At 42.0% G+C, this 23,335-nt stretch overlaps 5 protein-coding genes across 5 annotated transcripts, besides 13 other annotated features; 2 read left to right on the top strand and 3 right to left on the bottom strand.

Moving 5' to 3' along the window:
* Positions 1-726: 726 nt before the first annotated feature.
* On the bottom strand, positions 727-5,172 carry PVX_123190 (hypothetical protein, conserved; the record flags this gene model as incomplete). The annotated part of the gene is made up of 2 exons (XM_001617151.1): positions 727-4,905; positions 5,077-5,172. 2 exons carry the CDS (start codon positions 5,170-5,172, stop codon positions 727-729), a joined length of 4,275 nt encoding a protein of 1,424 aa, XP_001617201.1.
* Positions 1,726-1,745: a microsatellite.
* Positions 3,874-3,912: a microsatellite.
* Positions 5,173-7,962: 2,790 nt separating the features above from the next.
* Positions 7,963-7,989: a microsatellite.
* Positions 7,990-8,152: 163 nt separating this feature from the next.
* Positions 8,153-8,205: a microsatellite.
* A 189-nt stretch (positions 8,206-8,394) lies between these two features.
* Positions 8,395-12,036, top strand: PVX_123185 (hypothetical protein, conserved; the record flags this gene model as incomplete). The annotated part of the gene is made up of 1 exon (XM_001617150.1): positions 8,395-12,036. Exon 1 carries the CDS (start codon positions 8,728-8,730, stop codon positions 12,034-12,036), a length of 3,309 nt encoding a protein of 1,102 aa, XP_001617200.1. The 5' UTR covers positions 8,395-8,727.
* Positions 8,433-8,484: a microsatellite.
* Positions 8,598-8,620: a microsatellite.
* Positions 11,634-11,750: a microsatellite.
* Positions 12,037-13,007: 971 nt separating the features above from the next.
* Positions 13,008-14,561, bottom strand: PVX_123180 (hypothetical protein, conserved; the record flags this gene model as incomplete). Its single annotated transcript, XM_001617149.1, has 1 exon — positions 13,008-14,561. One exon carries the CDS (start codon positions 14,559-14,561, stop codon positions 13,008-13,010), a length of 1,554 nt encoding a protein of 517 aa, XP_001617199.1.
* A 414-nt stretch (positions 14,562-14,975) lies between these two features.
* On the top strand, positions 14,976-20,108 carry PVX_123175 (hypothetical protein, conserved). Its single transcript, XM_001617148.1, has 6 exons — positions 14,976-15,383; positions 15,623-15,766; positions 15,992-18,966; positions 19,113-19,180; positions 19,334-19,457; positions 19,646-20,108. Exons 1-6 carry the CDS (start codon positions 15,294-15,296, stop codon positions 19,731-19,733), a joined length of 3,489 nt encoding a protein of 1,162 aa, XP_001617198.1. The 5' UTR covers positions 14,976-15,293; the 3' UTR covers positions 19,734-20,108.
* Positions 15,388-15,429: a microsatellite.
* Positions 17,323-17,350: a microsatellite.
* Positions 18,849-18,891: a microsatellite.
* Positions 19,392-19,523: a microsatellite.
* Positions 19,626-19,645: a microsatellite.
* PVX_123170 (hypothetical protein, conserved) lies at positions 19,898-21,711 on the bottom strand (the record flags this gene model as incomplete). The annotated part of the gene is made up of 2 exons (XM_001617147.1): positions 19,898-19,984; positions 20,164-21,711. The coding sequence occupies 2 exons, from the start codon at positions 21,709-21,711 to the stop codon at positions 19,898-19,900; spliced, it is 1,635 nt and encodes a 544-aa protein (XP_001617197.1).
* A 682-nt stretch (positions 21,712-22,393) lies between these two features.
* Positions 22,394-22,502: a microsatellite.
* Between the last annotated feature and the right edge of the window lie 833 nt (positions 22,503-23,335).

Genomic DNA, 23,335 nt, shown 5'->3' with positions numbered 1-23,335 from the left:
AAAACACCTATTGGGGAATTCCCCCCATAGGTAGTCCCCTTTTCCGCCCTCTCCCTCTAATTCGCTTCCTACCCCCCATGTAAACAAACTTAAAATGTGCAGTACTTAAAATGTACAGTGCTTAAAACGTACAATGCTTAACATTTTTGAATGTCATTTTGTCCAAATTCGAACGGCGCGAGGGGTCAGCTGTAAGACCCACTCCGCCATGAAGTGCCCACACGTAACAGAGTGCACGAGGGGAAAAGAAAAAAAAAAAAAACATCCAAATTAATGTGCTTAAAAGTGCTAATAAGTGCTAACAACGGTTTACTGTTCACATACGTCAAAAAAAAAGGTTAAAATCATAGACAAATAGAATGTTTTCTTTTTCATGTAAACGGAAAAAGAGAACACGTTTAAAAATTAAAGTTAAAAAGTGCAGCGGGGCATGATGCGTAGAGGTGAGAAAAAGACAAATAACGGGTGGCTAAAAAATGGGTGAAGTGTGGCCAAGGAGTGACTCACTGTGGCTGCGCATGGCTAGGCAGTGAGCACGCCTAAGGAGCTAGCGTGCCTAACGAGTGAGCTAATGCGACTAAGGAACGACTGCGTATGACTAAAGCCTAGCTAAAAGGTTAAAAACTAGGGGCGGACGAACGACCGCCCGTGGTGGTGGGCCCCTCGCCGCCGTCAGCTGCGCAAAGAGCTGCAAGGCACATGGCAGGGCAAACGCACACGCGGGGGCTAGTCCAACTTGAAGAGGTAAAAGAAGACGGTGAAGTGGGTTAGGAACTCCTTCAAAATGTTATCCTTCTGTGGCTTCACCAGATTTGATTCCTTCCCGTAAAAGAAGTTTTCCAAAAAGGCCTCATTGTTGTAATTCGTTCCCGAGCCATACTTTAACAAATAATAGAAGTAGTTCCACTTAATGTTTTGAGGGGTATTAAACGCCTTGACGTCCCCTGCGTGGGCATACTTATTTTTTTTGTTGTAGACGTAGGCGAATTTGTCAAAGAAGTAAATGAAGGACTCGTAGGGTTCCTCCCCCTCCCTTAGGTTGAAGGCGCTTCTGAAGTGCTTGCTCTGCATGACGCTTCGGATGGCCCGCATGTAGATGTCGTGGGCGCTTTTGAGGACGTTCTTTCGGAGCAGCACTGGCACCTCCACTTGGGTGCAGAAGACGTTGTGGTCGCTGCCGTTGCGGTTGTTGCTGCGGTTGTTGCTGCGGTTGTTGCTGCGGTTGTTGCTGCGGTTGTTGCTGCGGTTGTTGCTGCGGTTGCTACTGCTACTGCTGTGGGCGTAATTGTTATCGGTCTTTTCCTGTTCCTTCTTTTCCTGCTCCTTCATTTCCTTTTCCTTCTTTTCCTTTTCTTTTCTTTCCTTCTTTTCCCTCTTTTCCTTTTCTTTCTTTTCCTTCTTCGCCTTTTCCTTAGCTTCCTTATCCTCCTCCTTTCCGCTTTCACCTTCGACGCCCGTTCCCGTGTGGGAGGACAGGCCCAACGCGTGCTCCAGTTCGTACCCTGTTTCGATCACTTCAGTGTCGACATCGTTGAAGCCCTCTAGGCTCTCGAGGCTGGTCATGCTACCGTGACTTTCGTTGCTGCTACTGACGCTGCTGTCCAAACTGGTGGTACTTCCAGTCATGGCGCTAAGGTCACTGGTGCTGGCACTAAGGTGGCCATCGCCCACCTTTCTGAGCGTTCCCATTTCTATGTCCTCTTCGGTAGACTGCATACTCTCCTCATTGGAAAACAAATTTTGAATAAGGGGTTTCTCTGGAATGATAAAGCAGGCATTAATTTTAAATGTGCTGATGTCTTCATTTTTGTTGTGAAAGACAGCTGCCAGGGAGTCATTGCTGATGGAGAGTATATCCGTTTCGTGCATTTCTCTCTCGATGGCATCCCTCATGCTAGTCATTCTTTTTTTCTCCCGTTCGTGTAAAGAGGACAGGGTAACACTTAAATCGGTCTCGAAAAAGGTTTTAAGGAGCCCCAAATTTTCGCACAATTTCAGGTGTCTGTATTTTGGGTAGTTACACTGTTTTAGGGATTTCAAAACGTACAGATTTCGAGAGGTATATAATTTCTTTATGTGGAAGTAGGCCTGTTGATCGTAATTGCAAAATTTTGAAATAAAACTCAGTTCTATATCTTCATATTTGTCAAAGAGACAGGAGTTTATATCGTCCGGGTTGCTCAGATGTTCCTCCAAATCGTTATACGCCGATCCTTTGATTACAAATTCGACGTACTGAATATTTTCGTAGACACTATTGTATAGGGAAATTGATCGAAAGGCTTCCATAAGAGTCATGTTGCGTCTAATGTTTAGGTAAATACCATGGTAGGTAACATACGTCCTGTCCAGATTTTGCACGCTGCCGTCGCTGGAGCTAGCTGCTTTGCCTTCCCCGAGTGCGTAGTTCGCGGATTCGAAGGCGGCGAGGTCTCCTACTTCTTCGTTCACCGCAAGTTCCCGCTCGTTATTATTACTAGTATTTTCAATGTTATACATGGCACTGATTTTATTCTTCATGTCGCTGAAGGTGTTATTTTCTTGAATAAAATTCTGTGCCTTTTTTATTTCATTTTTTAACTCCTCCATGCGTTCATTTTGGTACCTTTTAAAAGTCTTATGGTTAAGAATGAACGCCTCGTTTGTAATGTACTGGAAGGAATTGAGGTAGGAAAAAGTTTTCAAAAAGTTGGTGTACTTGCCCATATATTCATATATGACATTCTCGTCGGGGTCGAATTTTGCGTTACTTATCAAAGGGAAGTTAATTTTCTTCTCCTTCTGCCTCCTCAGAACCACTTTATTAATCGGAAGGGAAAAGTTCCTGAGCGTTCTGTACAAACTACGGTACACATCCGCCGTGTTATTTTTACTAAATATAAAAAATTTCACATAATGTGTTGACACAAATAGGTTAAACAAATTTTGCACCAAATTCATGTTTATATTATCTGAGTATACATGCAAATCTTCCATAAAGTTATCCTGCTCAACATTATTTTGATTTCCTATGTAGGTCATCCAGTTGTAGTAAATGAAGGGGTCCGCATCGTACAAAAAGTCAATATCATTTTTGAGTACGTTCCTTTCGCTAAATCCGTTCATCGCTATATGTTTGTATATGTCATAGGAGTATAGTAGGAGCGCCGTTCTACCTGTGCCCAATATAGAGTGAGGGGTGTAGACATTATTTTCTTGCATATACGGTATGATGTAGTGGGCCAAGAAGGGGTTCTTATAAATTTGCCTGTGAGGAATATACGGTTGCGGCTTCTGATCGAAGTTTACAACTTCATTCAAATAGGAGACGAACCTTTCCATTTCGCTTTGCTTAATTTGCGAACATACATTGTTCCTTTTTATATACTCAAAGAATGCATAGTTATTGGAAATGTTAATGTCTGATAAATGCGCTGGGAGGATGTACGTGCGGTGGTAGTACTCATTTCTGAAGTTCAAAAGGTAGTAACTTAGAGACCTCATGTGGAGAGTAGAATGTAACCCTAAGCTGGTGTGCAAACTCATAAGCTCATCATTATCCATATCGGCGTAATAATTCACATTTTTAAAAAGAGAAATTAAAGAACCTGTATCCTTTTCATAATTGTAATTGATCTTCTCATGTACAGCTAGTAGGCATAGTAGCCCTGGATTTACCATATGTAATAATTCCTGTGCATCCCTCGATTTTAACATTTTCGCTCTCAAAAAGGAAGGCACATTTTGCAGCATAAATTTGTACCTCATTAATTTCTGATGACCCACTCGTACGTCTTCCATATTTGATAAAATACCGATAAGTGGCGGCCCCGTAGAAACTATGCTTAACAAGTTAAATTTTTTATTCAGCAAATAGGTGTGTAATCTTTTCAAGGATCTGTTCGCTGGATGTCCGCTTCTTTTGGGCACTTTTTTTTGCTTCGTGAAAAGAATAAACTCTTCGTTATTATCCGATGCAGCTTCAGGTTCTACTTCTCCCTCCTCTTCGCCTCCCCCTAGTGCGCTACTCCTTCCTGGTTGCGCCATTAAATTTTCGAAGGAGTCACTACCTCCTGCACCTTCGTCAGAAGCACTGCCCGCCTGGGGAAGAGCATCATACTTGACATTATGGTCATCAAACACGTCGTCAAAATGTTCGGTTATTTTTTTTTTATTTATTTTGGCTTGAAAGGATTTATACAAATAGTACTTGTCAACTTTAAAGTATGGGTCCTTCCTATACTGTATGGTGCTCTTGTCAGTAATAATGTTAATATCCTTCAGGGTCAGCTTGAAATTGTCATCCAGTATGGCCAGCACTTCCCTCTCGTAGGTCATATTTAAAAAAGACTTGTCCAACAGCTTCCATATGTCATTGTCTAAGGTAAACATCAATCGGACTATATTAGCACCGTAACAGTGGGAGTGAATAAAAATATCGTAATTATGACACGTGTCATCGTCTTGCATGTTTTTAAACGTTACGGCCAATCTATTCGCCAACAGGTATGCGTAGTTAAGGTGTGTATATAACCCCTCTGTGCCCAGAAAATTTGAAAGACTGATAAATGGGGTGTAAATTATATACTTGCTGTACTTCTTCTGTAACATGGCTTCGTGTTTGTTTATATTTGCTGCAGCACTCCATACTTTGTAATCATTTGCGTTTCTTGAATTCGGTCTCCCATGGATAAACAAATTGATGGCGCAGTTGAATTGCTTCTTTTCAAACGCTTTGTAACTTTTTATGCTGTTATATCTTTCCTTTTTGTATGCGTTGTACTCCTTCGTCTCGTACACGTAGTACTCGTCGATGCACCTGATGAAGTCCCCTTTGAAGTTCGGGTGCTTCAGGTCGATAAATGGGTTCGTCTCCAGCTGGTACAGCCTCCATTGCTCGTCGATTTCGCTTTCCTCGTACGGGTTCTGCGGGGGGGATAAAAGAAAAGAAGAAAAAAAGAAAAAAGAAAAAAAGAAAATGAGGATAACTTCATCTAAATCGTGAGTTGGAACGTGGCCAGGGTCACCCCCTCCACGCACGCCACAAATAGGTAGACTCATATAGATCGCTCGAACTTGCGAAGGCACACTGCTTACATTATGGCTGTTGGGGCTTCCCTCCTGCGCTTCTGCACCTGTCACGCCTTTGCCATAATTAAAGAGCAAAAGGAAAAATATGATGACATGATTCATTATTTTTTTGGTGGATGCCGTAATGTAACTGTGTGGGGTGTGTGGTGAGTGAGTTCCTATTTCATTAACGCAGGGGAAGGAAGAAAAGGTACAATAACGGGGGCGCCCACACATGTGCATGCACAGATCTGCGCACGTGCGGTCTGATGCGTCGGACGCGTCGAATGCGTCGAATGCGTCGAATGCGTCGAATGCGTCGAATGCGTCGGAAGTGTCAAAGCCCTGTGAGCAAACTCGCCTACATGTACGCGCCGCTTATCTACGTATATGTCACAGGGACGCGCCTCGAGGCAGCCAAGGACCTCCTGTTCTACGCCTCTCACGCACGGAGTTAAGCAACAAACGGGGGTGGAAACGTTGTCAGTAGGATGCACACACTGGCAGGAAAACAAAACTTTAATTAAAGAGAGCAGCGGCGATATACGTGGGGGGAGAAACACACACGAACAAACGCGAGCAAATGAAAATTTGAACACGGAACAAATTCACACAGAAAAAATACGGCAACAGAGTTGTTACAACGAAGTTGCGGCAGAAAAAATATGATAGCAAAATTGTGGCAACAAATCTTCGGCAGCACGAAACGCGCGAGGCGATGGGGGCTGTGCCTAAAAAGGTGCTAAGAACAAGTAGGCCAAAGTAGATACACAAAAATATCCGCAAGGAGGGGAAAGTCTACAACATAGGCTTACGTACAATTAGTTAAAAGCTAGAAAAAGAAAGCACAGCGACATTTTAGTACTACAATGTAAAAGTTAAGTGGTCCAACTATGGTGGCATGAAAAAGAATTCTAATAGTATCAAAATTGAGGTTATCTTTTAGATTCAAACAACAAAAAAAAAAAAAAAAGTCCAAAAAAAAGCCAAAATAAAGTCAAAAAAAAGTCAAAATAAAGTCAAAATAAAGTCAAAAAAGTCTAAAAAAAAAATTCTAACTGTAACATTGAAATTTGTACATCACTATGGGTGAAAGCAGAAAAGGTTTTTCAAGAAAAAAAAAAAAAAAAATATAAATTCTTATTCCACCTATACTGCAGTGCAGACACTTCTTAAAATGACAAACCATATGACATACGCATGCGCTGTTTCTTTAAAGAGCGATCACATGTATAGGGATGGATTCGGTTTAAAAAAAGGGAGTAGCAAAAGATACGTTCATGCAAAAATATATGTGTACATGTATATGTATATGAAAATGTACAATATTAAGCGAATGTATATATAGGCAATGCTGAATGGCTCGAACACACAATGTGCGAACTAACCGGCTAAATAACACAACTGAATAATGCAAATGACGTGCGCGCCAACTCACACGACTACGTGGTTACAACGTATGCCGAATGCGCAAATGGGAAAACAAAATACACTCGTGTTCCTGTGTAACTCCTATTTTAAAGTACGCCAGGAACATGCGGGTGTTTTGTTTTCATTTTTCTGTTCCTTGTTTTGCATCTGCTTAGGGCATTGATCTACTCTTAAAAATAATGTACAAAATGGTAAAACAAATTATAGAAATCTATACATCAAATAAATATACTACAGAAGAAAAATCGACATGAAAAATGGGGGTGCCATGTCAACATATAATATATATACGCATCATGAAGCAGCCCCTTTATTATACATTTGGAATACACGTGTTGTACAATGGGCATGCCTTCGGTATGCTCCCGGTATGCACTTATTTTGTACACTCACGATGGCGCACGTATATATGTAGGCCCAAGCGCGTGCTCAGGATGCATACAAATGTAAAATGCGCGAAGAAACATTGTTCATCTGAAGCGAAAAAACCCGCAGATGAGAACATTTACAAATGAGCATATTTAATTTACTGCATGCATACAGGGAATTTTTCGTTTTAAAATAAATGGTGGGAAAAAAAAACCCTCACGTTATTCTTTTATTTTATTATTATTATTTTTTTTTTTATTTGAAGCATCTACTTCAATGAGGGGGCTTAAAAAAAAAAAGCAACACTGAGTATTTATTTGCTTCAAATGTAGGTTGAAATTTTGCTTTTTTTTTTTTCTTCTCATTTTTGCGTTTCCCGTGGAGGCCAGAAGTTACGCAGTGATTCGTGTATAGTGACGCACGGGGATGTAGCAAAAGGGGGAAAACGGAAAAACGGAAATACAGAAATACAGAAATACGGAAAAAAGGAAAGAGATCAAAAGGGCACTAAAGCTCCACAGAATGGCTAGGCGCAATTTTCAGGCATGTTCAACCTAGCAATTAAAATGCATAGTGGTGAAATGCGCGTGGGTACAAGTGTACACATAAACAACTTGGCAGACGAAAATCTGCGCGCGCCATCCAGATGTAGTACACAAAAAAGTTACTGAAAAAAGGAAAAGAAAAAAAATTCACAAAAACAAATGATGTGCAGATGGAAGGCAGTGGTGTACCACGCTGCGAACACAGTTTTAAGCTACAGTAGGCTATTTCGCTGCGTTCCTCTTTTCTCTTCACAAAATGTGCAGCCAAAAAAAGAAGGGGCACACTGCTATATACGCTACGACATACGCTGCAGCATGCACGTCATGAACCGCAAGCACGTAACTTCCCTTCGTCACTCTAATTTTGATTAAAAATAAGGAAGTCCAACAGCGGGGATATGACCGCACATCGCATGTGGCGTTGTCTCACGCTCCTGCGTTATTTTGTGAAAGTACTACGCCTACATAAGACATGTGTACATAAAAATGTACACGTGTGCACGGGTACGTATGCAGTGAACACATTGACGTGGATATGCGTACATGCAATTGTCTTAACGGAATATGGAGGACACAAATATATATTAAAAACAAAAGTGCTCCTTTGTGCAAGCAGTTTTTGCGCCCACTTCACGCGTTGATTACGTGTAGTGAGCGCAGCGGCAATCTGCTTGGCACATGGAAACACCCAAACAGGGGAGCGCCAAAACGCGGAACGGTGAAATTCCAAATGATTGCTGAAATATTCACTGTTTGCAGTACTTTTCAAATGCGATATTTTTTAAAAAGAAAATTTTGCACAGAAACAAACGTACATCTCTTTTGTCTTGAAATTTTTTTTCTGTCCAAATGGCGAAAATCATCTCACGTTTATCACGCAATTATTCGTAACATGGAATTCTTTCGCATTTCCCTGATGAACGAACGGTTTGGTGCACTTTTTCTTTGAAAAAACGCGTGGGGAAAGTGTTTTCGTTTTGTTCGCGAATGTGCAAATGGAAATTCGGGGGAAAAATTAACAAATTTGCAAGTTGTCCACTACAAAGCACACACAAATGCGTTATATGTATGTATATATGGATTATGTATATATGCATATACGCGCATACACACGTGCCGCGTGATGCATATTTCACACATGTGCATACACCTGTGTAGCAGGAGCCTCTCCCGCTTCGCCCACCGAAATACGCCCGTGCGGAGGCAGGGGAAAATGAAAAAAACGCGAAAAAGCGAACACGCATTGGAAGTTGCATTTGCAGTTTCATTTGCAGTTTCATTTGCAGTTGCATTTGCATATGCTGCATAAGTGCCTAAGTAGGGAAATTAAAAAATGAAGAAAAAACAATTTTTCCAAATTGTCGAAAGTCACGATTTGTCTGCACAGCCCGAAAATTCGCCGCTTGATTTGTCCACCCTGTCCGAAAATTCGTCGCTTCCTTTATCTGCACGGTCGGAAAAATCGCCGCTTAATTTGTCCGCGAATTCCATTGTAGACTTTGAAAAGTCGGAAAAAAAAAAAAATCAAAATTTAAGTGAAACACAGCTCTCTCACAATTCGCATGACATTTTTAATAATGTCACCAAGAGGAATGCGTTAAATTTCTTAGGTTTGCGCAATAAAAAAAAAAATGCTGATAATTTCCAGGGGAAAAATGGTGAACGTGAAAAAAGCACTCGTGATGCACAGGTGAAAAGTGTGAACCATGAGGTGGTGGTGCATACCCCTGGAATAAATATCCAGGGGGTAAAATGTGAAAATGGAGAGTGCATACCAAATGGGGTGTCACCATGCATGGTGGAGTTTTCGCCGCCAAATGAGGGTGACAACAGTCGGAACAATGCGCGCGGTGAAGATGGCGCTAGTACACCCCTCCGCAGGGTAAACGACGCAAGAGAAAATAAACGCAGCAACAATTTTTACTGCCTGCAACAAATTATTCACAACAATTTAAATAATAACTACGACAAAAGTGAGGTGAAAATTTTCAACATTTATCATGATAACAGGGCAGAGTGTTTATTTAATGATGCAAGTGTCATAAAATTTTACGGACAAAAAAATGTATGCATATATGAAAATAAAAGCTACATATGTGAGGAAATAAATGCCAACTTGTTCCATCAAAATGGGGAAACAGAAAAGGAAAAAGAAGACACTTTTGACGCAGATAGGGATATTTATGAATATTTATACAAGGAAAAAATGAAACTGAGCAGGGAAAATGGTAAAGATATTGGGAATTCTGTTCAGAATGGGGTAATAACGAAATCTGGCCATTGTCACGAGCAGGTGCAACAGTGTTTCCAATTTTATATGCACAAGTATCCACCTTTCTTGAGGGAAAAAATAAAAATATTCATACATTTATATAACATGTTTAGCATATACCCCTACATCAATCACAAATTTGTGGAAGAAAAAATATACTCGAAAAATTTAAAAATTTCCGCTTCCTTTGAAAAAATTGTGCACATAAAATGGCGTTTTTATGGTGAACACGAATTGAGGGAAATGCTAAGTTGCGCTCTGATGAATAAAAAAAAAAGGGAAAATTCTTTGCAGGGAAGTTTTCTCCAAGTGGACGATTACATCGGAGTAAATTTTTTAACGCAAGAAGTGAAAGTGCGCGACGCGGGTCCCCCACACGATGGTGATAGCGGAAATAATCACCCCAACTACATACTTCTAAACGGAAACGGGCTGTGCTTTTCTGCCCACTACCATTTAATCGTCCCGTACCACAGGCACATTAACGAAAGCGCAAACGAGGTGGAAAAAAAGAATAGTGACTACAATTTAAGTTATGAGTACGTCTACCTGTCGCAGCTATTTAACATTTACGATAATTTCCACGTGTGCTTTTTGTATCCCGTATTTGTCTCGTACTTTTTTTACTACCACTTATTTTTCAAGGGGGACGAGTGTGCAAGTGCGGCTACTCCGTCGCTTCCATCTGAAGGGGCTTTAGCTCTCTCAGAAAAGAAGGCTGCGCAAGAGGGGGCCCATAGCAACTCCCGCGAGGAGGCCTACACAAACCAGATAAACGACATATATGCCAAACTGACAAATTGTGTGAAGGAAACCATTTCGAACACGCAATGTGATAACTTCAAGATAAAGGACGGTGTCATTGAATTTTCAGTTCCACAGAGTTGTTACAAAAATTGTGAGGAACCGGAGTTTCTCGCGGACAAATCGCACCACCTACCCCTGCTGTACGTCGTATGCATAAGTAAGCACGGCGTGGGAAGCAGCCTGGGAGGGGTTAATTATGCCCTCCACCATGGTGGTAGCGATAATAGCGTGAGCAGAACAAGTGCAAGAAACAGTCTTATTACCTTCCCCGCGAACTCTGCAAACGTAAGTAGCTGCCATGCGTATGGTCATACACACCCCATTCACACCATGGGGGGGGGTTATTCCAGTGAGGGGGGCCTGCATAAAACAAAGGCAGACGAGCAGTGGGCGTGGGAATCCCACGACAACAACACATGCTGCAATGAAGTTAAAGAATTCAGTAACTTGCGAACAATTTTCCCGGAACACATGAAACAGTATTTTAACACATGCAACAAAATTGATAACATCATAAAGGTTAGCGTACGGAATGATGGTGTGTGTTTTATGTATGTAAGGAACATCCTCAGTGAGTATATTTTCTTTTCGTATTTCATCCTATTTAACGCGTTCGAAAATCTTGTTCACTTGATGAATAGGGGAAAAAACGGCGTAACTCATGGGGAGGAACACAGGGGAAGTCTTCAGCAAAATGGTGAAACTGCCGGGGGGCACGCAACAAGTGGAGGTCTACTCAATATGGAGCCTATTCAACAGCGCGTCAATTTTTATAGCAACATTTTGGAGGGGTCCTCCCCCTTGTATCATCCAAACTTGGAACGCCGCGAAAGCGAAGGAGTCACCTTTGCAAACATCGACCACACATTCGAAATGAGCAACATAAACAACACGTACAACGACTTTTACATTTGCGAAAATAAGAAGATGAACACTTTTAAGCTGATTAACATAATGAATAGAGAAAAGAAAAATATATTAACTGCGTATTACTTCGAGAACAGGGAATTAACGCCGATTTTCTTTTTGCGATTGTCCAACATACATATTTATGACATAAACAGGCAACTGAATTCCGTTTTTGAATATATAAATTACAATAACAGGACGTTTACCCCTTTTTTAAAAAAGTACGAAAAATACGAAATGAATGTTCAACTCGATTTGCTGGAAAATATGTATAACATTAACAACGAATTGTATTTGCTGTATACAAAAAAAATTAATTACTCTCACGATATTTACAAATATAATTACCTGTACGTACAGGATTATTTATTAAAAAATTACATCCTATATTACAATATTTATTTTCGGGTACGGGAGGAGATGAAAAAGAATGAGTACTACAAGCTGAAATACACCAACAGGAATAAGCAGACCATATCCGTCCACTTCACCGTTTCGTTTAATTATGCCTATGATGGCGCGAATTCTCACTTTGCGCTGAAGCCAAGTCATTACATAACCCACCTCGAGTCGGACTCCCCCCACGAGCAAATCGATGCCGCAAATTACATTGCGTTTATTAGCAAGTATGTGCGCGGCAAATGTGTGAAGTGAGGCACGCCGTTCACAGCGGCGTTCGCAGCGGCTGTGCGGTTACTCCAGCTGCGTCAATTCTTTTTTCCTCATAACGGGGGAAACCAATTCGCAGCCACATTGCGTAGCCGTTATGACTATAACCAAATCAATTACAGTCACAGTCATTGTTTTTTTTTCCGTGTCTGGCAAAAATGGGCAACGATTAACACCCCACACGCAGCGTGTGCACCCATTTTTTTCTCTCACAAATGTGCTACAATAATAATGTCCACCTTGCGCTACTTGCAAATGTGTACCCGATTATATCGTAAAGTGAAAATGTCCGTTTATTCATCGTGCCGCGCACGAAGGGCCCATTTGGGTAATTTTCCTTTTTAAGCTAAAATGGTTGCATGCGTTTGACGTGCGTTCAGACTTCTTCACTTTTTAATCGTAAATTTAAAATTTTTAAGTATAACCGTGTTTTCGTGGTTTGCTGAAGGAACTGCTGTAAAAATTGCTGCTTCGCTTTGGACTCTTCCCGCCAGCCGTTGTCCCCTTTGAGCGGCAGCTAAGCGTCAAAAGATACACATGGGATGAGTACACTCCCCCGTTTTGCTAATCCGTTTCATTATTTCACCGCTACATGTGACATGCAGTGGGTTATTCTATGGTGTGCACCATACCTTGGACGATGGCCACCATGAGATAACACTTTAGGAGGCAAATTCCCCGCTGCGAAATACACCTTTTATGTGCGTTCTTTAGCGCGGGGCTATTTTACACCCTACGTGTGATATGAGTTCACCCCCTTTATGATATAAACGCAGCCCCTTTGGGGAACATCCCTGGGGAAAAGCTAAACAGCAGGTGCGTGATTCACCCCGCAGTAATGTGTTGCAAATGAGAAATTGGGTCAGCCTCATCTGCGAACATATGACTGGATAGCTTCGCATCTTCGCTCTGATCTTGTGGCCACAATTTGTGCGTTTTTTTTTTTTTTTTTTTTTTCACACTTTTCCCACCTTCTTTACAATCGTTAGGGGGGATATATAACTCTTTTTTCTCGTGCACTTTTTACTTATATGGTAGGGCAAAAAATACTGGTAAAACGTTTTGACATATTTACTGCTTAACTGTCCCTTTTTCACAAACTGCAGAAAGCGGTGTTTAATCCAAAAGTACATTTTTTTTTCCTTCTTCATTTTCTGCTTTTTGAAAAAATTGTGTCGCACGAGTTGGCATAAATGCAGGTTTGCGCTTTTCGATTTGGCTCCATAGGAATTTTGCAGCATATCTCTGCACTTTGCTGAGTGGGTTTTCATCCTCCTCAGCGGCCTTTCTGCATCCCCGTCCGGATGCCCACCTCTGCGGGTGTCCCTTCCAATGGTACCCCTCCCAACGGGGGTACCCCTTCTCTGCTGGACGCCCACCTTGCGGCGCCATCTTGTGACGCCCAGCAGAAAAAGGTTCACATTTTTCGGATCGGTCAAGTCACTGCGCCTGCAACATATAATATCGTACACGTGTGTGTAGGCCACCTGGGTGAGCTGCGTCTCCTCATTTTTCGACTGCGTGAGGAGGTACAAAATCAAACACAAATGCTTCATATCGCTTGATGGCTTGAAATATTTATGTATATCTCTACAGATGGCGGATTTTATTTTATGCGATTGCTTAAACTCATTTAGGAAGTCAACAATGTTGCAAATGTCCACATCGTTCAGGTGATTGTACTCCTGGAGTTTGTTAAAAATGTCCAGGATAATTGGAAGGCACTCTTGTAAAAGTTGTTTTTTCTTCTGCACGAGGAGTGTCTCATTATCCTGTGCGAGGTACTCCATTTGGACATCCCCATTTGGCCTGTTGAAATGGACCTCTTTTTTTAGCCTCCTTTTATACAAAGAAATACACGAAATTAAAAACGTAAAATTTTTTATAAAATAATTTATATTGTTTTCCCCACGTATCATTTTTAATACATCCTGGAAAAATACCCTTTGGTACATATCGTTGAAGGCGTTTTTATTCTTCAAAATGACAGATAAAATTTTAATTACATATTCGTAAAAAAAACACTTGTCCATTTTTTCAGGGCCATCTGCACACTTTACTATTTCGCAGAGCACTTGCTGATAAAATTCCCCATTTTGTGTCATCTTTTTGTGAAGTGCGGGGGATTTTAAAAACTCCAGCGTTAATTTTAAAAATAAATTTTTGCTTATATTGTTATAAATCGAAGCGTAGCAGTAAAATAGTTTGTCCACTTGATAATTGGGAGACATGTTTTCACTGCTTGTTTGGTCAGTTACATTGGGACCCTCCCTTTGCTGCAATTTGTGTACAAATTTTAGCAGCCTGAAAATTGTTGCGCTTATATCGTAGGTGTAAAAATTTCCGTCCATTCGTTCGTGGCATAAGTTGGCCGTATGGTTGAACGGCGTGCATAAATTTAGGTCTTTCCCTTTGTAGTGCCTGTTCTCTTTGGTGCTTCTCCACGATGTGTTCGCGTGGGTATGTTGGAGGTACCTCCTGCCTGTGTCTATATTCAGGTTTGCCCTCATTTTGGTCCTTTCATATTTGGCCGCTCCATCCAAGGGGCGTCTCAACAACCGGAGGTGCCCAGCACACGCGGAGTGCATGTGCCTTCAGAGGTGTGCGTATCGATGTATTTAAGTGCCCAAGCGTATTCCTACACCTTAGCAGTATGGTTTTCCCTCCGTTATTCGCCCTGGCTGAAGGCGAATTTGAGATGCTTTCGCTCTTCTTCTGCTACTGCGAGCTCGTATAAGGAGATGAAATTGCAAAAAAAAAAAAAAAAAAAAAAAAAAACACTTCCACCTCTGTTCACACGTGCTAATCTGTCATGTGTCCCTTTAAGCGTAAAACTGGAGTGAAAAATAAACTACGAAATAGCAGCAAAAGGTGGAGGAAAAGCCGTTCCACATAGGTTTTTTTTTTTTTTTTTTTTTCTTTTTCCCTCCCACGCTTCACTTGAAAGCGCGCAATGTTGCTTATACCCCTGCGAGTTTGCAGATGCTTTGGCGAGAAATTTCCAAAGTTCGCAAAATTGCGCTAAAAAAAAAATCGCACAAGTGTATGCATATGTAACATATGTTTATGTGCAGGATGTACAGCTGAGCTCCCGCGCGCACATTAAAGTGCCACTCCCAGGGAGATTTTACCCTACTTACCTTCGTACCGCTTAAAATGGCATTTTAGGGGAACTGCAAAAGCGAAGAAGCGATAGTTTGCGCTTTTGGTTTAGGCCGACCCGTCCTCGTAAAAATGCCACAATGATTTTTACGAGAGTATTCTTGCTTCTGGCATTCCTGGTGTGCAGCGTATCTACCTTCGTCAAGCACAACTTCCCCGTTGGCAACTATGTGAGCACAGCTAAGCTTGAGAGAGGAGAGCAGCCAAGTTGTTCCTAGGCACGACGGCAGTGAGGGCAATGAGAGTAGTGGTCGTGCTGCACAGCAGGCCGGTTGAAGGGGAGGAAACGAAACGATAAGTGTGCAACCAGGTGGTTGTGCAACTGAGCCATTGTGCAGCGGAGCCATTGTGCCGTAGCGCTGACCCTGTAATGATGGAATGCCCCCCCCTTTGCGCCCCACCTCGTCAGATATACACGAAGACAGACCGGTTCAGGAAGAAAAGGAAAAAAATCAACTACAGGCTGCGTAAGAGCAAAGATGAAGACATCGAGAGCTGCATTCCGCACATCTACAAGGACATTGCGCCCTCCCTGAAGGGTCTAGCAGATGAGGTATTCATACATATATGTACGTACGTATGCATATGCGGCTGCTTATCCATTTTTACAGTTCGCCCAATCGTTTAAACATGCATCGCAGTAGGGACCCACCTGGAATTGCCTCTTCACTGATGCGATTCGCGCCAAAGTGATTGGTGCCCCTGGGGGGATATTCATCCGAACAAACACACACAGCACCTTTGCTACACTGTCCGCCGCCCCACTCCTCCCCCGTAGGAATACTCTTACAAACAACTGCTGCATGCGTACTTCCCCGAAACGGCCGAAAGAGAAATAGAAAAAAAAAAGGAAAAGGAGTTAAAACAAAAGAATGAAGAGAGGGGGACGTGGAAAAGTAGCACGGAGAAGAAAGTTGCGAAGGATGCTGAAAAGGACATGGAAGAAAAGCTAAGACAAAATGATATAATAAATTTTGAACATATAAGTAAAATAAATGATCACAAGAAAAAAAATAAAATTTTGGACATCGCATATGATAGTATTGAAGACTCCCTGAGAGATATTTACCTGCGCATGAAGACAGGTGTAGCAGACGAGGAAGAAGACAAAAAGGATTATCTCGAAATTGCGAAAAAGGAAAAGGACATGCTGTACGAAAAGCTTATATGTGGGTATTCCCCCCTGAATAATAGCAGCACGTTCGATTTGTTCGGCGTTTTCTACGATAGTAAGGACTATGAGGACGGGGAAAAACTGTTGGCAGAGATGGAAAAAATGTTAAATTTGGAGCCGCTTAAAAGTAACAGGGGGAACTTACTGCAAACGGTTGACGCGCTTTTAAAGAAGAACAAACTGCCCCCGCATATAAGAAATTTTTTGGTCAAATATAGGCACCTTGCTGAGAAGGCTTCCGGCGCACGGGAAGATAGAATCGAAAAAGGTGCTCCTCCGGAAGGGGGCAAGGTCGCCCTCGATACGCAGAGCGAACTGGATTGTGCGCAGTCCCCCGGGGGGGAAAGCAAAAATGAGGAGCTCCTCCAACGGGGCGATCCGGGTGAGCAGGACGCACCAGACAAATCGGACGATCCAGACAAAGCAACCACCACTGGAGGGGAAATAAAAAAAGAAGACTTCCTCAAGGACGTTAACAAAGTCATTATGACCTTGCACAACAATTTGAATAACGAAAAATTAATGAGGAGGGACCAATACTTTGTCGACGAGCTGTACGACGCTTACAAGAAGCACCTGCGGAGTATGCACGTGAAGCGAAACAAACTGGAGCCGCAGAAAAATAATTACGACTTTTTAACCTTTTTCCATGAGCATTACGAAGAGTACTATTTTTTTAAGTACGGAAATTTCGACTATGATTTTGAGGAAAGGGTGCAGAAGGTGAAGAGCAAGATGGAGAGTGAAAAGGGTTTCACTAAGGATGAGCACGCAGCTCAGTTGAGCCAACAGGGGGGGAGAAGGCCCCCAGTGGAGAATCACCACGTCGGAGGAGATAAACCAAGTGGTGTAGATATGCGAGTTGGAACTTCGTCTGACACTGCTCAAAGAAGGCAAAACGAGGAAAAAGCAGCTGCTGAAAGGGGGAAAAACCCAAACGAGCAGTGTTCCATCCTGAAAGGCATAAAGGAAAATAAAAAACTGAGGAAGCACATACTCATGGATATAATTCAGAATTACCAAAAAAGGATGTACGATATTTATAAGCCAAATAATGTAATCACGAACGCGTATGGGTTTAATAACTATATAGACAATGAACAATATGAAAAGGAAATTAACGCGTCATTTAACAAATATAGCATAATGAACTACGACAGCAAGGATGACTTAAATAAGGTGGAGAAATTATATGTAGGGAAATTAATTTTTGGGAAAATTTTCAAAATCGAAAAAACGTATGCATATGTAGATATAAATTACGCATTTTACGCGGAATTACACGAAGATCAAATGCCCTACAATATTAAGAACATAAAAGATGTATTTAAAGTGAATGACAAATTGATATTTGAAATTTATAAAATGTACCCAGAGAAAATTTTACTGACGCTGAAAAATATTCAAAAGGTTAATGACCTTAATAAAATTTTACATTACAAAATGCAGGACGTCCCCTTCGACGTAAAAGTTGTGACCGTTTTAAAAAATGGAATAAGCGTTTCGTATAACGATATTTACGCATTTATTCACATTTCTGCTTTGTCGAGCAAGTACAAAAGCAAAGTGGAAGAAAATGAAAAAATCCAAGAATCGCTAGTTAACCAAAAAATTAAAGTCATATGTACAGACATGAACAAGTTAAATTTTTCAAATTTAATTTATGAGCAAAATGAGCAGCTTAAAAAAATGAATATTTACGACATCGTTCATGTGGAAATTATACACATTTCGAAATACGGCTTGATGGTAAAATGCGAAGATATAGTTGGCCTGATACACATCTCGGAAATTTCCAAAAAAAAAATTGACGACTTGAATGAATTTTTCAAAATAGGGGACCAATTAAAAGGCGTTTTAATAAACATCGACTATGACAACAAAAGATTTTCCCTGTCGACCAAAATTTTGGAAACGGAGGGCCGAAATTTTATTGACAACAGGGCCCAGATATATGACAATCTGGAATACATTTTGGACGACATTAGGAAAAGGAACACCTCCTTGAGGATTAACGACTCCAACGTTAAGAACCAGCTGCTCTCCCTCATTGATATTTACAAAGCGGAGGAGGGCGACTCGAATAGTGATTCGGAGGGTGATTCGAAGCGTGATTCGAAGCGCGATGACGAAGCGGCTGGTGTGGACGCCGACCGGGGCGAAACAGTCAGAGGCGAAACAGCCAGAGGCGAAACAGCCAGAAGCCAAACAGCCAGAGGCGAAACAGCCAGAGGCGAAACCGATGGGAGAGACACCCCTCGCAGCGAAGCGGCCCCCGAACAGGCGAATGACCCGGGACGTGGTACAGACGAACGCACCGCAGAGAAGGGCCACCCGAACCAACCGAGCGCACCCCCTCCCACGGATCTACTCACAGAGAGAGATCAACCAAAACGCGCAGACAGGGATAACATAGAAACCGAAACGGAAAGGGAGCGCTTTAGTGACGACCCAGATGAAGCGGAAGAGGAGAAAAAGGAACTTACCATCGACATAAACAACCAGTTGGTTCCCTACCTGATGTTGAAGCAGGATGAAATCGCCAAGGAGGAGGAGGAAAGTGACTTGGGAAAACCCAGGTACATTACAGTTACGCGCATCACGCCGCGGATGCATAAGGGCATGTGCTCATTTGAGCATTTGGTCGCGTCTAACAAAGGGGCGAATCGGCCAAACATGCGGATGAATGGTACATTTTTTTTTTTTTTTTTTTTGCACCCCCCAGAGAGATAATTTGGAACCTGGAGGATGAAGAATTTCTGAACTCCAACTCCCCAACGCAGAGCACCCAATGTAGGCACGAAACACAAAGGGGCGTAAAAATATGCTTCATCTTATATGTGATGTGTAGCGGCGTGTGCGCGTAGAGGGCTTCCACTAGGAGTCGCCCCCCCACGAGGCACAAGGGCGCACTTTCACCCGATTCATATTTTTCCCCCTTTGCAGTTTTCGAATATCAGTGGTCCTACTTAAAGGACAAGAAGTGGGTGAACTTCGCCTATTACGTGAACAGAATTATGAATTACTATTTTAGCATTAACGATGACTTCTTTACGTACAAGGAGAAGAAGTAAGTTGGGGGAGATACACGACGCGTCCCCGGACATGTGGGAGCGCGTGCCCACGCAAAAGTGCATGCAAACCCGAACAGTAACGCGAACGCTAACGAGGACGCTAACGCGAATGCAGTCTGTTTAGCCCTATTACACTGCTCCACCATTTATATAACTGCCCCCTTTTTTTTACCCCTCCCCGTAGCGTGGTGTACGAAATCGATTTTGTGAAAGGTGTGAGAATCGACTTGGCCACAGGGCTCCACAACAGGATTAGAAAAATCACCAAGTAGAGAAGCAGCCGCGGAAACGGTTTAACAAAAAAAAGCAAAAAAAAAGCAAACAAAAAAGAATATGCAAAAGTTAAGTGTTCATTTTAAGGGGTTGCTGCATTATTGGGTGGGTGTGCTTCGTTTGAGACTGCCGGCCCTGTGTGAAATTTTCCTTTTTTTTTTGGTTAATATTCTATTTCTTCATCCAAATCGGAGTCCTCGTACTCGTTTTCGTCGTCATAGTCTTCGTCATCGTTGAAGTGGATGTCCGGCTGCAAAAGGAAGTGATTTGTTTAGGCATTTGTCGCTGTGCCCGCTGTGGTCGCCGCTTTGGGGGGCGTACAACGTATGCACACTTGTGGAATTTTTCATTTCCACGTTATCGTTTGCCTTTTTTTCGTAACGTAGCCCGTTTGAATGGGCGGCAGAAATGCTGCCTTTTTTTTCGTACCGTCTTGGGGTATGCGTAGAAGTTCTTGGATGCCGATATTTTCCACTTCTTTTTCAGCCTCTCCAGTTTGGTGAAAACCTTTTTTGTCATTCGCATGTTTTCGAAAAATAAAATAAACGAGGCTGTGTTGGCGTCCTGCGGGTCGCCAGTGCGGTCCGCGTCGGCCTCGGCGGAGTCCACCTCGTCGATGCTTATCAGAATGTGATGGGGATCCACGGGGCTCAGTTGGTGCTCGCAGTCTGGGTGGTCCTCCGAGTGGTGTGCTGCGTTGCCTGCGGGGTGCTCCTGCCGGGCTGACCTAGCGCCGCCCCCCCTGCGATGGTCAATTTTTACAATCTTCTTGGGAAATATTTTAAGAGTGATGAGAAAGCTTTCAAACTCCTTTATGGAAATATCCTTATGCCATCCGCAGGTGAATATTTTATACTTTGAAAAAATGGTCACATAATCCAGCTTTTCAGAGCTGAGAAAAAGGTTACTTTTGGACGCATACAAAAAAGAAGTTCCAAAAAATTCTCGCAAATGATATTTTTTAGCAACGGGATATTCCTGCATTTTGTTAACCAAAATATTTCCATCATTTACACTATCGCAGAGGACATAGGCACAGTCAGATTGTATGCCATTTTTTTTAAATCTGAAAATGATGTTTTTTAATTTTACATTAATCCTGGCACAGTCGTAAATAATTTGCGCCAATTCTTTTCTTCCATAACAATTGGGAATATTTATAATGGTAATTATTTTGTCCAGATTTTCAAACCTTGCCACTCTTTTGATGTCTTCCGTAAAGCGCAAAAACCGTTCGCACTCTTCCACAAATTTTTCTATTTCGAAATCATCGCATAGGTGAATTTTGCATTCCTTGAATAGGTTTTTCAGCTTTTTGTTCCACACGTTGGTGCGGGGATGTTCTTCTGCGTCTGCTTCTTCTGCGTCTGCTTCTTCTGCGTCTGCTTCTTCTGCGTCTGCTTCTTCTGCGTCTGCTTCTTCTGCGTCTGCTTCTTCTGCGTCTGCTTCTTCTGCGTCTGCTTCTTCTGCGTCTGCTTCTTCTGCGTCTGCTTCTTCTGCGTTTGCTTCTTTTGATTCTTCCTCCGCTTCGCCATTCGCCTGCGCAGCGCTTACTTGGTCGCGTCCTCCCATCTGGACACTCGAGTTGGCCCCCACTTGGTTGGCACCATTGCAGTTGTCACTGTTCGGGGAGTCACCCGAATCTTCGCCAGATTCAAGGCTCGCTCTTTTTTCATCCAACGGTAAGTTTTCTCTCCCCCCAGAGAGGGACCCAAAATCGAAGTTAAAATTCTGCTTCTTCATACTGTCCGTCAAAATCATTATCCTACCAGTCGGTCTACACAAAATGTTGGTCATAATGTGGATGTCATTTTTTTTCAGCTTGACTCCTTTTATATCAAAATAATCCAAAATTAATTCCTTTTTGCAATTCTCCCTTTTGACATTTTCGAACAGGATTGCCTTTTTCCTCAGCAGGTTGGATACATTGACGTCCATGCTGAAGTGCGCCTTTCTGATTCTGCGCAGTATCATCATGGGGGGCGTGGCGGAGGTAGGGAGCAGCAGCAAGCACGCCTATGCATGTATGGGTATAAAAAATCACATGTGTGCTTTTTTTTTTCCACTTTTGCGCATTTACGTATGTTTCTTTGTTTAGTTAGCCCCCCAAGGGCCCTCCCACTTGGTTAGAAGAGGTGGCCAGGAAAAACATAACAAAGGGGGGATCCTCCTTTTGGTGAAGGATCCCCACGCGATGTTGACATAAAAGGGGAGAGGACCCATAGTCATGCTAATAGCGCGGTCGATCTGTTCGCGAATTAAAAAAAAAAAAAAAAAAAAAAAGCAATAATACGACAAATGGCAAAAAACGGAGGAACGAAAAAAATACAAAAAAGGAAAAACAAAACCAAGGCTGCCTTTCACCCTCGAATAAAATTTTAAAATTATGGGTAATCAAAACGACGTTGAATGTGGCACCCAACCGGGGGGCACTTAAAATTATGTTCAAGTGAAAAGGCACCCACTTCACACTCCCCAAGGTGCTTCCTTAAATGGGCAGGTGATTGAAGAGGAAGTGTATTACAGCTATGTAAAAATGGCTTCTTAAATGTATACTAAGTGGAAAATGCCAAGGGGGGGAAAATAGCTTCCCCTAAAATGTAGCAAAAATGAGAACCATCCATTAGAACAGGAAAGAGGACCTCCTGGTGTGCACTTGGTTCGCCGCATACTCGCGCTGGTGTACACACTACTGATGGGGCATTTTCTTTTTCTTACAATAGAGCATAAGTAGGAGCCACGTAGGGAGGCACACACGGCGTGGATTGAGAAAACTGGGCAGGGAGACAAACGAACATCTAAGCATGGTGAGCGGTGTATATGCCCCCCTTTTTGCAAAACCGCAGTTTGTAAAAATGTGCGTAGCGGAAGCGACACGTTGATCTTTTCTACCTGATTCAATTTTTTTTTTTTTTTTCTTTCTTTCCTTTAATGAGTGGTCTAAAACGGGCCAGTAAATTTGCCACCCTGTGCCCACCCCCGACCGGGGCACAGCCTATTTCGGAAAGATTTGAGAAAACACCAATTTCTCAGTCGTGTCATAAGCTAAGGCGCAACTCACATATGTAGATGCCAAGCGGTGTAAAAACATATGGCTCTTTATTTTGACCATAAATGATAAGTTCTCCAACCATATGGTTTACCTACCCCCCTAAGCGACGTTTTTATTTCCACTTTGCAATTTTTTTCACCCCCTACTTTTCTCATCAAGTACCCCATTCTTATTCTCTTTAACAAAGTCGTAAAAAAAAGCAATCACAAAAGGTACTAACTCGATTTGTTCAAAAAGTAATTTCTCACCACACAGCTTTCTCCAGTTAGCATACAGGCACCATTTTTTTTTTCCCCTTCCCCTTTCTATGTAAAGAGTTATATATATACGCATAAATATTTTGGTACCCCCTCAAAGCCGCAATTTACTTTTTACGCTTCATTTTTTTCGTAAAAAAAAAAAAAAAAAACAACTTTTGAATAACACATACGGGCAACAAATTAAAGAGTACACGAAGCGAAATAAAATGGCCACTAAAAAGGAAATAATTTGAGGATACGAAAAAATTCTGTTAACACAAGCAAAGTGTACTCTTCGATCAGTAAAAAT

This window comes from Plasmodium vivax, chromosome 14 (assembly GCF_000002415.2).
Source record: "Plasmodium vivax chromosome 14, whole genome shotgun sequence".
Classification (NCBI taxonomy): domain Eukaryota; phylum Apicomplexa; class Aconoidasida; order Haemosporida; family Plasmodiidae; genus Plasmodium; species Plasmodium vivax.
The sequence above is the reverse complement of the archived record's forward strand: the minus strand, read 5'-3'. Positions and strand labels throughout refer to the sequence as shown.